Source organism: Falco biarmicus, chromosome 1 (genome assembly GCF_023638135.1).
Source record: "Falco biarmicus isolate bFalBia1 chromosome 1, bFalBia1.pri, whole genome shotgun sequence".
In the NCBI taxonomy this organism is placed as follows: Eukaryota; Metazoa; Chordata; class Aves; order Falconiformes; family Falconidae; genus Falco; species Falco biarmicus.
The window spans coordinates 107,781,372-107,798,146 of record NC_079288.1 but is presented as its reverse complement, the minus strand read 5'-3'; the positions used below and the strand labels follow the sequence as shown (position 1 = coordinate 107,798,146).

Genomic DNA, 16,775 nt, shown 5'->3' with positions numbered 1-16,775 from the left:
TGTAGAGCATCATCCTTTGCGCACTGGACTTACCTCGCAAGTGTTGCAGCACAATTAGCATTGGAAATAGTTGTGTACTTTTGCTTTCTAAATTACTGAAGTAGTATTGCCATATCTCACTTAACAGCTGTATGAGAAATAAAAATCTATTTTCAATGTTTTGATGTAATTTGGTAAGAAATTCAATATTGGTATGCCAGCATTTAGAGAAGTGTGTTTAAAAGTACATGCAAAAAAAAAAACATTTAACCAAAAGAGAATTGATTCACCTTACCTACTAGCAGCCAAACAACATTGGAGTCGTGTTCTGTTAGGAAGTCTTCCAACTGTGTGATACTTGGGACAAAACTATCATTCTTCCTTTGATCCATTGCTAAACTGTTATTACACCAGCATGTATAGAACTGAAAGGAAAAAAAACCAAAAAAAACACACATCAAAACCAAAATGAGTAACAAGCACAGTACAGTTTGGAGAAATTTGAGTATGTACCATGTTAAACAATCTCTAACATTCTGTTTCATTCAAATATGAATTTATTTGTTTTATTCCTTCAGTTAGATCTTCATGATTCTCAGCTACCCTTTCTCCCACTCTTCTACTCCAGAAACACTTCCACTCACCTCTGCTGAAACAGTTTCCAGGCATGTGCCTCCCTAAAACAGATCATACATCAACAGAATGCCAGACATTTAGTACCCTGAATGCCCTGTACAGAATAGAGTAGCAAATAAATTTTTTAAACTGTTGTGCCGTAGCAGCAAGTCAAAAGGTAACCGAACACACAAGTAAAAATGAGTCTGTATTAAGCCTTCTAACATGCAAAAAGTTATTGAGGCTGAACTCCTGCCCCTGCAGAAGGGAAGGCCAAAGCAGATACTTTCAGGAGCTAAGGAAAATTCCCATACCCTTCTAATCCACTCTGCCCATTAATTCTTCTGCTTTAGGGTGAATTTGCATCACCTTATAAAAAGTGACTACATGGTATCTCTGTTATAGAAAGCAGAAAACCAGTCCTCCTGATCTTACACACTTATTCAAACCACCCATAAATCACCTTTCAACTGGGTTATATTAATTAAGTGTGATTAACAGGGAGCAGCTCAACTCAGTAACACCTGTAATTACACAGCAGTATTTTACTTGCATGAGTTTCATTTGAAGTCTTCTCTCTTGGACATTATCTGTAAAGCTTTCTTACAGGAAAACAAGCATTAATTCTGCTTTTTTTTTTTTTTTTCAAGCACTTCCCAGTTCCTGGCAGCCTGTCCTCCTGTCAGTATTCAACCCTCAAAAAAAAAAAAAAAAAAAAGAGTACGCTTTATTCCCTTTATTTATGAAATCTTTGATGCTCTCCATCAAGAGCTCTAGAACATATTGAGAGGCTGAACATCTTTGGAGGAGTCAGTATTTAGAAGCATTAGCAACAAAACTAATATTTTTTTCCATTTTTTCCTGTAATATACATACTATCACTATTGTAAGTTGAAAACAAAATGCAGAAGAAGTTGAAAAATGCCTTTAATGCACTTGTTTCTCCCCAGACTTGGGTAAATACAGTCCCTTGAACTAAGAGCCTACATTCTCAACTAAAATACAAGTAGGGACCCAAGAATAAAGGCTAACAATTTGTTCGCTGCCTCTTCTGTAAGAGGGAATAGAGTGGGGAGGAAAGAACATGAAAGTAATACACAGAAACAAACAAACAACAACAAAACCCCAACCAACACCAAAACACCAGGCATTGCTTCCAGCGGTGATGATAAAGAAGCTACTAACAGCTCCCCCACAAAGAGGAATACTAAGCATCACACGCATACACAAAAAAAATACATTAAAAAAAGCAGCCCTTGTTTTAGAAAGGACATTACAAAGGCAAATCAAATCACATAATGGCACTTCACTTTGTTTTAAGACTTTCATAGTACCTTAATAAAAAATCCACATGTCAACCGGTATTATGAAGCAGATGATGCCTCTGCGGGCAGTCTCCAAGTGCCTTTAACCCACTGAATGACAGGATAACTACAGAAACCAAACCCAATGCTTTTAGGAAGAAAAAACTTTGTTTTCTCTCTTTCTTACCAAGAGACAACAGGGTCACTCTCTTGTGACCAAGACCACCGTGGAAGTGCTGTCAGCTGGCAAGGACTGCCTATCACCTTAACAAACACCACCGCCACCACTTAAACCCTCAAGAAGGCAATCTGTGGATTTTCCCTAAGGAGAATTATCACCCAATATTATGAAATACTAAGACAGGACATTAAAGATCATTATGCTCTAAACAGGACGTGGCAAGACAACAGGAAGTGCAAGTCATGGGATCCTGATACCTGAACAGTGTCCCACATTTTTTGTCATCACTACTCATACTATAAATTGGATACCCTTGTTAGTTTTCTGAACTACATTTGCTATTTGCATGCAAATAAAGTCAGGAATCCCCCATCAGTTAACACGTGTCAATACATCATTTTGGAGTTCCACAGCTGATCCTCTGACACCCTGCCCCATGGATAATTTTTTTTTCTTAGGGCACCCTTTGCCCTCGATCAAGTCACCTGAGGAAGAGGATGATGGCAATTAAAGTGTAACCACCCAAAAACAGGCAACAGCATCACCTGCACTACATGTGGGCTCTCAGCACGCATCTCAGAGAAAGCAAGGGCTTAATCCATTCATATTAAAGACAGGGATCTTATCAATGTCTACAAATATCTTAAGGGTGAGTGTCAGGAGGACAGGGCCAGGCTCCTTCCAGTAGTGCCCAGTGGCAGGACACAAGGCAACAGTCACAAACTGCAACACGACAAGTTCCAACCAAATACAAGGAAGAACTTCTTTACCTTGAGGGTGGCAGAGCACTGGTGCAGGCTGCCCAGAGAGGCTGTGGAGTCTCCTTCTCTGGAGACATCCAAAACCCAGCTGGACACGACTCTGTGCAACCTGCTCTAGGAGACCCTGCTTTAGCAGGGCTTGGACTAGATGATCTCCAGAGGTCCCTTCCAACCCTGGCCATCCTGTGATTATGAAGCAATTTTGACTATACAAATTAGTGTAATAGAAAGGGGATGTATTCTTAAGCAGTACACACTGTCCATAATGTCCTTGTGTATTTATATGGCATGGAGGATGGAGAGGCAGGACCTGGATCACCACGATTGTTAAGAGATATAGTCTTGTCAGGACAGGTGTTAGTACTTTCAGTAACAAGCACTTCTTTCTGTTGACAGCCCTGCACCTACCTGCCTTCATCTTCCATACCCTACACGCTGTACCCATAGATTTAAATCCTGCTTACCTCTCAGCTCCCTGCAGTCCATCCACCCTTGTTACATTTATTCCTGCGGGCAGAATTACTTTGCAATCAGACAAAAAAAGTAACTGTTGCACTCTCCAGGAACACTGACCCATAGGTTAATGAGCCTGTCATTTACATTCATCCTGCTGCTATATTCTTTTGAAGTAACTATACTTCCAACCTTAAGGGACTACTCTTGGAAGGATGAGATACAAGTCTGGGTGGGAAAGTATGTCTTACCAGCCCCGCTAGTACAAGAAAGAAAATGCACCAAAGAGAAACCCAAGACTTCACGCTTAGGCCTCTGTTCTTATTTACAGCATATTCTCAAGTTCTCTATTGTTCTGCAATGACAAGCTCATGCCATTAACATGCCAGGATATAGTCCAAAACTAAAGTGTTTTGGTTTATCTGCCTTCCCCTCACCTTTTATTTAAGGTTTTTTGGGGGTTTTTTTGTAAAGCACATCTTACTATTCAGTAAGTCACTTATGGCTCCCATTTACTGTATACCATGTTAATACAGACAAAATGTATTAGCTTTCTCCTGGGAAGAGGACAGGAGAAGAGGAAGATTCTGTGGCACCAAAGTGACAGAATCCCAATGCCTGTATTAATTATTATTTATATTATTAAAGGACTTCACAGCAGTCCTTTAAGGTGTTATCTAGTCTTCTTTCTGCAAATGGGGTATCTGAAGCACAGAGAGATAAAAGCCAAATCCTTTATTTATGATGCCCAAACTGAAATACTTGAGGCCTGCTTTTCAGGCTGTGCATGTTTAGAGCGCTTAGCGTGTTCAAAGCACAGAGCAGACTGGCTTGAGGACATGAGGGTTTGATACTGCTCTGCATTTGCTCCTCCTGCTCAGACAGGCTTTCTTTATAGCAGAAACACACATCTAAGATACTTTTAAAAATGAGTTTTAATGACTTGTGTCACATGTTAATCCATTTTCCTTGGTACTAAAAAGATGCAAGGGATGCTATAATCCTTATGTGATGGACTTCACTTCTAGTCTGCTTCCAGTATTCCAAACTCAAGCCGATTTTCACAAAAAGCCAAACACTCAAAAGCAAGCTGCCTCAATACATTTCAGTTGCATCAAATAGGTAAACTAGTTTTAACCTCAGCCCAAGATTAACACTTAACACTGAGAACAAACCTCTGCTTGAACAAAGTCATTAAAGATTTACAGAAATCATGCATATATGAAAGAGCTGACAGAAAAAAACCCTCAGAAGTCCGGTCACCAGGCTCTCAGTCACCAGAACACAGCTGCTTCACAGAGACAGCTGCAGCCTAGGGAGCGACAACCCACCTGTAAAAGGTCTGTCCTGTACCTATAGCTGAGGATGAAGGCAACGGATATTTTATTCAGTGCCTGAGAGCATTAGGGTAATATGGGTCTTGAGCTGCATAAGAAAAGAAAAAGGAGAAATGTCTGCCTACCACATCCTTTCTGTCACTCTTTTCCCAGCATACCTTGTAGAAACAGCTGAATAATACTGGTATCCAAAGGTGGGGAAAACCTGAGCATCTCATGCTACCGAGAAGAAACACTTTCATACAGTTATGAAGCTTGTAGGGAAATAATGGACGCTGCCAATCCCCTTATTATTACTAGAATTCACAGGGGGAATAAACCTGCAGTCTAAATTGGCCAGACTTATTCCTCAGATCTTCACAGAAGTCAAGCGCTTACCAAATATATGTTAATTGCTGTTATTAGAGGTTAACTACCATTCTGAAGATACTCAACTCCCAGCTTCTACAGCAGTTAGAAAACAGCGGAGTCACAATTACACCCAAACGGACATATTAAACAACAGGAGCTAAATCCCACTAGTCTAGATAAGTGAACATAGACAGTAAGCCTAGATGCTTCATACCCACAGCGGTTCCTTAGAGAAAAGGAAAGAAATTACGTTTTTGCATTCTACCCACTCCATCACTTTCTTTCAAAGGATCTCCAGCAACAGCTGCTACGAAATCAGAGCTTTAGATAATTAAACGTTATTAGAAAAGAGTCTCACAAATGTAAACATGACTCGACTGAATTTTCCTCTGAAGGCACAGTGACATTGTCAGCACCCAGACACACATCAGGCACATTTCACAAAACAAAAAGCTGCCAACCTTGGCATCTTTCCCAAAACACTCTAGCCAGGTCCGAAGACTTCAAACCCGTCTCAGCACAGCTTAGGAAGCTCAGCTATTCTTTAATCAACAAGCAAGAGAAAGAGGAAGGAAGAGAAGGAAAGTTGTTCTGAAAAGACATATGTACACAAAAAATATGCTAAGTGACAGCACCCGCACAGTAATTCAGCCATCTGACACGTGGCATTGGCTTCATACTTCATACTCAATTCAAGATGAGTTCTTTTTTTAAGAAAAGAACCAAGATTCAGGCCTATTTTCTCCCCACTCTGCTACTGCCTGAAGTAACAATAGCAGTAAAGTGCAAACAAGCTAAACTACTACTTTAATTATACTAATGAAATCTTGCTACAACCTCCAGCAGAAAGAGCTGAACTAAAAGCAGAGCACAGAAGAGAGTCACACCTAGTTAAACCGGTGTCTGGACAGTCTTAGTTAAGCTACTGTGGTGCAAATTACGTTTATTTTAGTAAATGACACATTTAATTAAAAAATAATTAAATCAAAATTAAAGCATATTCAAAGGAACTGTAAGATATATGATAAAAGTCATTCTTACAATAGCCTACCTGATGGGGATTTAATTCACCTAATAGAGAAACAGAAACCACCAGAGAAGCATCTACAGTAAATATATACATATATAAGTGTGTGTGTGTGCATTTAACATCCTTCCAAGAGCAGTGAGAATCTAGTACCTACTGATTCAGCATCCAAAGCAGCAGAAGTTATATATTTTTACTTATTTCTTTTTAGTAGTACAGGACATGAGCTTTAGTACAGAAGAAATCAAAGGCAAACTTCTGCTATGTCAGCCAACATACAGTACTCCCTGCATCACCCAGCTGCTAGCCCAGGAATGCCAAACTGAACTTTGGATGATTTTTCATTTAATTTTTAAAAATTAAAAATACATTGTTTAACCTCATTTCCCAGATTTGCTCAGAGGGTTGTTCTCCTGCTTACACTGCCAGCTTCTGACGCTGCAGAAGAAAAAAAGGGGCAAAACCAAAAAACACTGAAACAACAGAACCTAAAGGCTCGTAACAGCAGAAATAAATAAGAATCTCCCTTATGCATACTCCTCTATTTAGGGGGGAAAAAAATAATCCTTTTTGGAGCTGGTCTCAATAACAAGGCAATGACTTCCCCCCCTCCCCACCCCCCAACCGCTTTCTCTGATTTGAACTACAGCATTGTACCTCTGAATTACTCTATGAAATTGAGTCTTCTACACCTTACATATGAATTTTTGCAGCTCTAAACTTCTCCTCTGACACATCACCACAACTTGGGGAAAGGGGGAAATCTGCCATAAATCAAACCAAAAATCAGTCTTGTGGCTACACACACCACCACCCTTAAGTGAACTACCCAAAGGTCTTCGCTAGAGTCTTTCCCAGTCTGCAGTCAACACACAGATTCTGGTGCAGCAACAAGTGCTACAAGAAGTTATGTAAGAAGATAAGAAGTTACTGGGAGAAGGTAGTGTATCTCAACACCACTGTAAACACAGGATAACTCTGCATGCTGATAACAAAGAGCAATAAACTCTTGCCTATTTCCCACAGGATAAAACCATGCAAAAGGGCAATTACCAAAGAGCAGCTGATGCACATTTCACATGTCAAAGTTTTCTAGCAGCATACCCAAAAGGGGCGAGTTACTACAACATGCCACACAGGGACCAGAGCTCTCCCCAGAGAAGTCCCAAACATGCGTATACCTCCACCCAGTTCACTGTGAGCAAAACCTACCCATGCGTTAACGTGCTCCTGAACACTGTCAAATTGTGCAAATTCAGGCCGTGGTCTGAGGGAACACCCCTGAACAGCCAGTTAGAGCCAACTGTCTGATCCGACCTTAAATACCACTGTTACCAAGGGCTGTTTGAATAACCTATTAACATACTTTTACAACAAGTTCACAATCCTATGCTCCAGTTTTTATTCTCAGTTGCCAAGATCCCCGGCCCGATCGTTGGTCGGGTCATTACATTTTGCATAGAAAAGTTGGAGAAAAACCTGCACAGCCACAATAAGAAAAGTGCCAGAAAAGTGTAATTAAATTACACAACAGATGAACTCCCACGGCAAGAACTGCAGTCATTTTCATATGAAACCTGGCAAAATTGCACGGTGTGGTAAACTGCCAACTTTGGAAGTTTTTGCAAAGTTCAGCGAAGGTTGCTGCGGTGAGACACCTGAAGATGGGAAACAAACCCAAGCGTGGGTGATGACCGGGATACCGGCTACACGCTAACCTTTAACGCGCACCTCCACCGTGCCAGCACGTCAGAGCACGTTACACCACCGATTACACCCCACACCCCACCGACAGCACCCGGCACTGGCACCTCACAGCCCCGGCGCAGCACAAGGCAGGTGGTGCCGCGCCGGGCCGGTGTGTGCGCCCCGGAGGGCCGCGGGCACCCGCGGAGGCCGCCTGCCACCGGCGCGGGGGGCAGGGACGCAGCTTTCCGCGGGCCAGGCAGAACGGGAGGCCCCGGGCTCCCCCACCTCCCTCACCACACGGCGGTAACCGACAGGAGACATACGGGGAGGGGAGAGAACCGGGACCCGGGAAACCGGAGGGGCTTCCCCTGGCGCCGCTCCCTCTGAAAGCCGCCGGGAGAAGGGACCCGCCGCGGCCGGCAACGCAATGCCCCGCGGGGCGGCGGAGGCCACTCCCGCCGGCAGCGCGGCCCCCAGCCCCCACCCAGCACGGCGCAGGCCCGTGGCGGCACCAGCGCGCTGCCGGCGCTCGGCCCCCCTCAGGCCGCTTCCCCTCGACGGCGGCGCGGCCTGACACGCGCGGGGGCGGCGGCGGGGCCGGCCCCTCCGCCCCCGGCCCGGTGGGAACGGGAAAGCGCCCCCGCCCCGCCCGCGGCGGGCAGCTACCGCCCCCGCTCGGCGCCCCCCGCACTTACGCCATCGCCCTCCGCGGCGGCTTCGCCACAGACCCGGAAGCGGCGGCGGCCGGGGCCCTCCCGCACCTCACGGTGAAGGCCGGGCCGCCCCGCCCACAGCGCCGCCGGGCCGCAGCGCCGCCGGAGCCAACCGCGAGGCGCCGCCGGCCCGCGGGGCCAATGGCAAGGCCAGCGGCTCCCGAAGGGGCGGGCAGAAGGGGCCGCGCCGCCAATCGGAAGAGGCGGTGCCGGCCCTGTGTGTATATGCGCGCGCGGGGAGGGCAGGGCGCCTCTCCGCCCCTGTACGGTGAGAGGGGCGGTGCGCCGCGCCGCGCATGCACGGCCGGGGCTGTCGGCGCGGGCTGCCCGCCGGTGCGAGTGCGGCTGTGAGGCGCCGCAGGGAGAAGCGGTGACAGCTCTGTCCGTTCCCTAGGGCCGCTCGGTGCCCCTGCTCGCCCGGCCCGCGCCCCTCGGTGAGGGGTTCTGGGGCGCCCCGTGTCGGCCTCAGGCGTGCGGTGCCGCGCCTTGGCTGCCGCGCGGGGAGCGGCGGCACGGACGCGTCGGTCTGTTTGGGACTTCCCGGGCGCGCGTCCTGCGGGCTCCGGCGGCGGCATGAGGGGAGACCGAGCAGCGACCGGCTGCGCGGCTCTGGCCGGGCGGTGGCTGCCGCCGAGGCCCGGCCCGAGGCTCCGGGTCTGCGGCTTGCCTGGTGCCAGGGCCGGGCCGCCGCACCCTACCTGGGCAGCGCCGTTAGCCGGCCGCCTGTGCCCCCTCGTACCGGCTGAATGCATCCCCTGGCGGGAAGGCGGAGCCTCCGAGCCGGGACAGGCTCCCCGGCCTGACGGCGAGGGCTCCCTGCGGGCTGCCTAGACTCGCGGCGAAACCGCGCCGAGCCCCGCTCCCGCCTCGTCGGGCTGAGGGCCGAGGGCCGGCGGCTTCTCCCTCCTCCCGTCCCGCCGGGCTGAGGGCCGCCGGCGGCTCCCCCCACCCCGCACTAGCTCCCGCAGGCCCCCGGTTGTGCCCGCAGAGCCCAGCTGGCTCGGCCCTGGGCGAGCGCGATGGCCGTGGCCCGTAGCCCGGCGGGGGATCGCCCCCTCCCGGCACCCTGCGCAGCGCGGCCGGGCGCTGCCATGCTCGGCGCAGCTTCAGGCGGCCTCCGCCCGGCACATGAGCTGTCATCAAAGCGAGCGTTATCTAACGAGGTTTATCCTTCGTGTGTGTTTATTACATTCTTATCATACTAAGCATACGAAAGAAAATATTGTTTCAATATTTCTGGGTTTCATACCGAAGCCCCCCTTTGCACCGCCTCCCGTGCGCTCCGGTGACGCGCTGACCCGCTGTGTCAGAGGGATGGATGGATGGATGCTCAGGGCTCCAGAGGCTCTTCCAAATGTTTTGATCCACATGGTGCCTCAAGGCTTTAATGAGGACCATGCAGCTAAGTCACATGAAGAAATTTTAGCTCAAAACGAGCACTAGAGCTTGGGGCAAGGCAGGTCTTTGCCTGGTGTAAGAGATGGAAAAAAAAGCTTTAATGCTCATACAAGCTAGAAAACTGAAATATGGAATTAACGCAAGGGAAAATATTTGCCCCTCTATGACTTTGAACCTATTTGTTTCATAAAGGGCACTAATGTTTACCTTCTCTGTAGATGAAACATTTGCTTTCTTCTCAAGAAAATATTTTTATGTTTGAGAAGGCCAAACTAGATTTATTTTTAAACTCTGTTGACTACAGATCAGAATGTATCCCAGAACAAGCAAAATTACGGAAGAGGGAGAAACAGTTTCTGTTCTTAGTGTACCACCACAATTTAAAGTTAGCAGGATTGAAATAGAAAAGCTGGAGGAGCTGAAATTCTAGGTCTCACCACAGTTCCAGTGGTGGGGAGGAAACGCAGAAGCTTTGGGTCTGCTTGGGCAACATAAAATCAAGAACAGACGTTACTCCACACAGTATTTTTAAATAAAGGCCAGCTTAATTCCAACATGCTACTGTGTTTCTGTCAGAAATTAGTACACATTGTGTAAATTAGTACAAATGTGCGTATTTGTAGCACGCAGTCTAACCACATGCTTCACTTTGCCTTATGATAGGCAGCAGCACTGCAGTTTTAAATGCCTTTGGTCTCTTTCTTTGCTAATGCAGCAGTAATAAGAACTATTTCCAAAACTGAGAACAAAGAGTAATTTTAGTAATTGATGGCAACAGTTCTATGTCATTTTTAGATTTGTAGTCGTTCAGTTTTCAGGTCCCTCTGTTTTTCACACCTCAGACTGCCAGCGTCATCTGGCTCGGTCTAAACAAACTCAGCCTTCTTGGGCTCTCACCAAAGCATGGAGCCTCGCATGTGGATGACCGCAGCGGGTCACTGTGTCACAGCCTGGAGCTGTGGAAAGCCTTGGGTGCTGGAGTTTCTTTTGTCAGGTGGGCGCTTGGTGTTACTACGTTGAAGTTCCTGACCCGGTAAGGGCAGTTCCTTGGGGGCAGGGGTGTTGCTTGGGTGCAACAGGGAGTGGAGCTGGTGGCTGCTGTAGGTTAGCGCTGACGTGGGGTTTGTGGATTCTCACAGCACCCCTGCCTGATTGCCTGCTTCTTGTTTGAAGATTGCATTTTTGGGGATGTTTGTCTGTGTTGCTGATTTCCATCACCAGTTTCATTCCTTCCATTACCTCCCATGACCTTTTGAGGGAGTGTCCACAAATTAGCTCCTGGTCTTTTCCCCCGCTTCCTTTTCCTTCTCTCTCTTCTTAAAGGAGTTTCCCCTTCATTTTCTTCCCAATAAGTAACGATACTGGATTGCTTTTTTCAGGTCTTCCTTCTGTAAACTGATGCCAGACAGTGAAATATATTCGACATTTGAAATTTATTTGGAGAAATTACTTTTAAAATGGTACACAAATAATCAAAGCTTCAAGCTATGTTATCCACATAAACCAAAAAAGCTCAGGTGATAAAAGGAGTTTGTCTTTGCTTTTGTCTTCTTTAATCCAGTTGATTCAGATCTGAAGTACTAAGAAAGCCCCGCCCAACACACGAGCCATTCTCGAGGTGGCTTGAGATTAACAGATTAAATACAATGCACTGCAATGCAATTCAATACCTTAAAAGTAGAGTAACATAATGACTGTCATATTTAGATTCACATTTCAGAGTGGGGTGCCAAGTCTGGGAGTTCTTTCAGTCCTGTCTGCTCTGTAATATACTGGAGGCTTGTTTGCTTTTGGGGGGAAACTGGCATCGTCTGATGTGTATCACAGCACACAGCACAAATGGCCTGGCTTGAGCGTTGTCCCTGGGTGTAACTTCAAGCTTGCACAAGTGTTTCTTATGGTCTAGAAAACAGAGAGTAGTTCATCCTTAATTCTTTGCAGTGTACGACGTTGTGTTATCAGCATGGGAATTAAAAAAGACATTTTATAAATGTTGTCTCATCATATAACTTTCAACTTAAGGAAAACTATAACTCCATCCCCTACACTTTAACTTATTTTATGTCTGGTGGCATTCCCATTTGCCTCAGTATGTTTATTTTTATGCTTAAAACTCCAAGACTTTCTTTGTAAGGAAAGAGGAGTAGTTGAGTAAAAGCACCATCTTTACATTATTTATACCCTTTCTGTTTTGCAGTGGAAGATGCTTCTCTGAACATTGTTCTAAAAGCTCCGAAGTCTTTTAATTCATATGCTTTATCTTTGGTTGATGTCATCCAAGGGTCAAAGTCAAGCTAATGTTGAGGCTGGCAGAATTTATTTATACAGAAGCAGAAGCTGCTGGGGACATGACACCATTTAACAAAAGCAAAACTGTGACCGGGAACATTCATACTCATTTCCCAGATTTACCTTGTTAGTGCAGCTGGGTTCTCCTGGCATTTTCCAGGGGAACAGAGTGGTCGTTGCTCCAGCTGACACCGGGTTACTCACAGTCATAACCCCTCTAAGCTTGGTCACACCGGCGCTCCTCCTTCAGTAACACTGCAGAAAGCCCGCCTTGCAACAGTTATTCTCTTCTTGCAATTAAGTGAGCAAGTTCTTACTAAACTGCCATAATGCAATCACTTCAGTAGTATGGGTCTTGTTTGTCTCTCGGCCTGCTAATCCCGGCAACATCCTTTCACAGTGATCTGGGACCCTCTGCCCCAAGCACTGGGAGAGCAGACAGGGATTTAACCCCAGATGTGACCGCAGAGCCTTGAACCTTCCCTTCCTTCTACCGCGTCTGTCCCCACCCCAGCTCCCATCTCCACCTGTATCCCCCAGAGCAACCAGGCTCCTGCAACAGCCCCCTCACCAGCCCGGGTAAGCACAATCAGGCATTCACTGTTGCAGAATTAGAAGCTGATTCACTGGCATGGGTTGCTTTATGAGACAAATCATTTAATCAGGAAACCATAAAGAGCTGCTTCGTAGTCATCAGATTGAAAAGTCCTTGTCAGGCAACCCTCTTGCAGGGAGCTGTCTGATAGTATTCTTGGGGAATTGTGTTCTTGGTGCTGTGTTCAGTGTCACAGGAGGAGGCAGAGTGTGGACACGAGTGTCTTGCACCTTGGGCTGGGCTCTGGCTTGGGTGGACTGAGAGCAGCGTGGTAATCAACCCAGAATTTAAAATATTTCCTTCATTCGCCCAGCTCTGAGAAAACAGTCATAAATAAATAGAAGAAAGTGTGTTACTACTGGTCTATATGTTATGAAACAAAATCCTGTCTTCAGCTGTTCTTTAGTGAGTGCTTTGAAGTTGCTGGGCCTGTGAGTATAGAAATGGAAGTACTGGTTGGTTTACGCCTTCTCTCAATAACATCAGTGTTTACTATAAGGCTTAATTCTAGATTACATTAAAAACAAACACTGAGCTTAGACATAAATAGATGCAAATACTCTTTATGCAAAAAATTTTTGACACTGCAAAAACTCACTATAACATAAGCCGGCAGCCAATGGGCCAGAAACACCCACTTCTTTTTAGCTTAGTGCAAAATCTTAAGTTCTTTTGGCTCTTTCTTTCTTGGGTTTTTTTTGAGGATAAAATCACAGACACTCAGTTCAGAAAACAAACAAATATTAATAATTTGTATAGAGTACATGATTTGCCAGAGCTGGAAGTCACTTGTTATCAATTACAGAATTAATTTATTTTGTACTTGACCTTTCAGTACTCACAGTGTCTTGTTTTGCTTCTAAAGCATATTTGTCCAAGGAGCTTCACCACAGGTTGTTTGTCTTTCCATGGAAGTTGTCCATCTCATGGTGTACCCAAAAAACTGATTCCCAAACGGGTTCCTCCTGAGCTGGAAGAAATCCTCCTTGCTCTGAGAGTGGTTTACTGGTGTCTGGATCTGTACATCCAGATCTTACATGAGTATAGGAAAAACATGGAAGGATCAAACTATTCTTCATTAAATCCATAAATAAAATCTAAAGGAAAATATAATATACCCTACATAAAGGATACACTGTCATAGTCTTTCTATATATGTACTCACTCTCTATATATACATACTCTCTACATATAATATACATACTCTAAACCAAACAACATAGTTTTCACTTTGATCAGCAGAGTGGTATGTGAGAATTACTAACAGAATATGGGTTTTATTTTAGTTTCTTCAAACAATCATTATTTTTATAATTTTTTCCTTCTGAGGTGATTAATGATTATAAAACAACACTGATAATAAAATCTGCATTTTATAACAGGTGCTGTGTGCCAAGTTCACAGGAAAGATCTTGTGAATCTCATTCAGGCCTCTTGCATACAGATTATGCTGTGAGGAAACGGGCATCAAACCACATAAAATGAATGCTGATTGCAGCAAGCCCAGAGTTTAGCTCGTAGAAGCCAAAAGCTTTTACTGACAACTTGTTAAGATTTATCTATCAAAACTGTTTTCAGACAGCACTAAAAATCCTATTTCCGTGAAAAATTGTGACTTTTAATTTCAGAAAATGACAGGTGAAAACAGGCAAATAGGTATGGATCCCATGATATCCCATCACTGTATCTTGGCAATTATGAAAACACATTTGTGTGTCATTACGTTGCACCTGCACAAGTTTTTTCACAAAATCCATTAGTTAATATTGTAAAACCATGCCTTTCTCACCTGTCACCTTTCTCACATCACTCACTAGGTATGCACACATGAAGCTTAATTGTGCTACTGCTTCCTTTTTTGGTGTGTTGTTTTTTTTTTTCTATGGATTATAACTTCCTTACTATTAAAGGAAATTGTTGCTATTAAGGAAGTTATTGCTGTTTTAAGGGTCCCTGAGATTTCCTTTAGCTTGTGTTTTCCTATGATCTGTTCAGTGAAGCCATTAAAAACCTGCGCCTGGCTTCAGGTGCATATTTGGAAGCCCCTGAAGACCCCGGGTGTCCTTCCTGCTCCCTGACATGGCCCCAGGAACCACAGGTAACAGCAATATCCAGTGCTGCAGAGCTACATCTTGACTCTTTCTCCCCATTATTTTTTTTTCTGTCTAGTTGCATTATAGATTTATGCTGGATTTTATTGGGTGTCTATAGCCCTATAAATAGGTGCCTGTAGGGTAACTAGAAGCAGTTACATCCATTCTTTCAGTGTGCATGTCTTATAGCTCTACAGCATCACTTTATTAACAGCAAATTATATTTTATGGTGTTCTGTTGGTAATAAATGTCATCAGATGGTAGGTTAGCTTCAGCTTTTGCTCTTAAATTTCTCTTATTTTTAGTTATTCCTGCTCTCAGAAGGGCATTGTGCTGGAACACACTATTAGAAGACTTCGTGTGCTAGATGTATAGGCAATTTGTGTAAGCCTTTTGTCTAGGCAATCTAAAACCTATTTTGAACATACAATGAGAAGTATTTACTAAGTCAAGTTCCTTCTTTAAACTGGAGACCCCATTCCTGGCCCTACCAGTTATCTAGAAGAATGAACTGGCACACAGCAAGTGGGTGTAATACCCTGTTGCCAGAGAAAGAGGTGAAAGCACAGTCTTTTTGGCAGTTTGTGACTATTTTTAACTTTAATTTCCTTTGTAATTACTTCCTTTCCTGGATTCATAAATCTGCAGTAGCCTGTTATATAAATCTCTTCTATCACATGTTTACAAATAATTCTGGCTTAGATTCCATGTTCTTTGCATTTTGGAAATTCCCACAGACTTGACGTTTAGGTGTACAAAGACATACACAGGGTATCACCCCATGTTTAATACTAGCTTTGTACAATAAGCCTTTTGTAATGACAAATACCCACCTACATTTCTTTTACATTTTTACTTCTGTCCTCTAGTGTTTTTGTTGGAGAAGCTACTTTTCACTTGCTGTCTCAATGACTGCTGTGTGGTAGGATAATACTGAAACTTTGTGGGGGCTTATTCCTTTCGTTACTTGTTCATTTTTTGTTTTGTTTTTTTTAAAAAAAAATAAAAAAGTGGGGGAATCCAACAGTGAATTCTTCATGCACAAATATAACGTGGATTTTAAGGGGTGTAAATTGTGCAGCTCAGGGAATAATCATGCTTAAGTGCAGTTTTTAGGAAAATGATTCAGAGGTGAAAGAAGAGATAAAGGGGAGGGGAATCAAACATATACTGGAAGGAGAAAAAAGGTAGCTAAAGGCAATAATTGTGGCATGGAAAACTGGACCAAAGGCTCTTAAAATTGTGCTCATGGAGAACCATTTAACACAGGAGACAGTGATAGTCGGCTGTGCAGCAAATTGTTGTGTATGCAACTTCTCCGTGTTCAGCAACTGAAATGCACGTGGCCTGTGTGACCAAGGGCTCTGGGAGTTGCCTAGGAGGTCCCCTGGCACATCACACCTCTGTAATGTCATCTTTGCGATCTTTTGGGAATAGCTGCCTGTGCAGTGGTACTGCGAGACCGCAGAGGTGACCACATGCAGCTAGAGCAGTGCCTGCTCCAAGGAGTGGGTGAAACGACTGCTGTGTAGGCATTTTCCAGGTCTTCTGAGAGTCTTCCAGGATAAATGGGGAAAATATAGGTGAAGCATTGGCAAAGCTGTAAGGACACTATCTTAATGTGGATACCTGCACATGGAAAAGCTACAGTGTCATACTGGAAAGATACTGCATCTTACTTTCAAGGCTTACAACATTTAAGGATGAGCAAGGTGACTTTAAAAAATGTTACTTAAATAACAAGTGGCAGCAGAAAGAGAAAAGGAACCACTTCAAGATGCACTGTGTTCAGGGAATTAATCAATGAGGAGCCAGGACCGGCCATGGAGCTCAGAGTCATGGAGAGCTCCTGAGCCCGCACCTTGGAGACTGATGTAGCGGGATCACATCGGGGGAACAAGCAGGGCAGCATGTGCAAGACCGGTCCTGTTCTTGGTGAAATTACTGAAAGTTTTGACCGTGACACCCATGGAGGCAGGGTGCGTGCCC

At 44.9% G+C, this 16,775-nt stretch overlaps 1 protein-coding gene across 12 annotated transcripts in view; it reads right to left on the bottom strand.

Annotated features, from left to right (window-relative positions):
- The window catches only part of BLTP1 (bridge-like lipid transfer protein family member 1), a 125,014-nt gene extending 116,524 nt beyond the window's left edge, over positions 1–8,490 (bottom strand). For 11 of the 12 annotated variants that reach the window (XM_056358447.1, XM_056358456.1, XM_056358513.1 and 8 more), the window contains exons 1-2: positions 8,393–8,490; positions 275–404 (exon numbers count right to left, since the gene is read on the bottom strand). In XM_056358447.1, coding sequence (XP_056214422.1) covers positions 275–371 — 97 coding nt within the window. In that variant the 5' untranslated portion in view covers positions 372–404; positions 8,393–8,490. Of the gene's footprint in view, positions 1–33; positions 128–274; positions 405–8,392 lie in introns of those variants that run through there. The other variant, XM_056358493.1, reaches the window with a different exon arrangement.
- Positions 8,491–16,775: the final 8,285 nt, after the last annotated feature.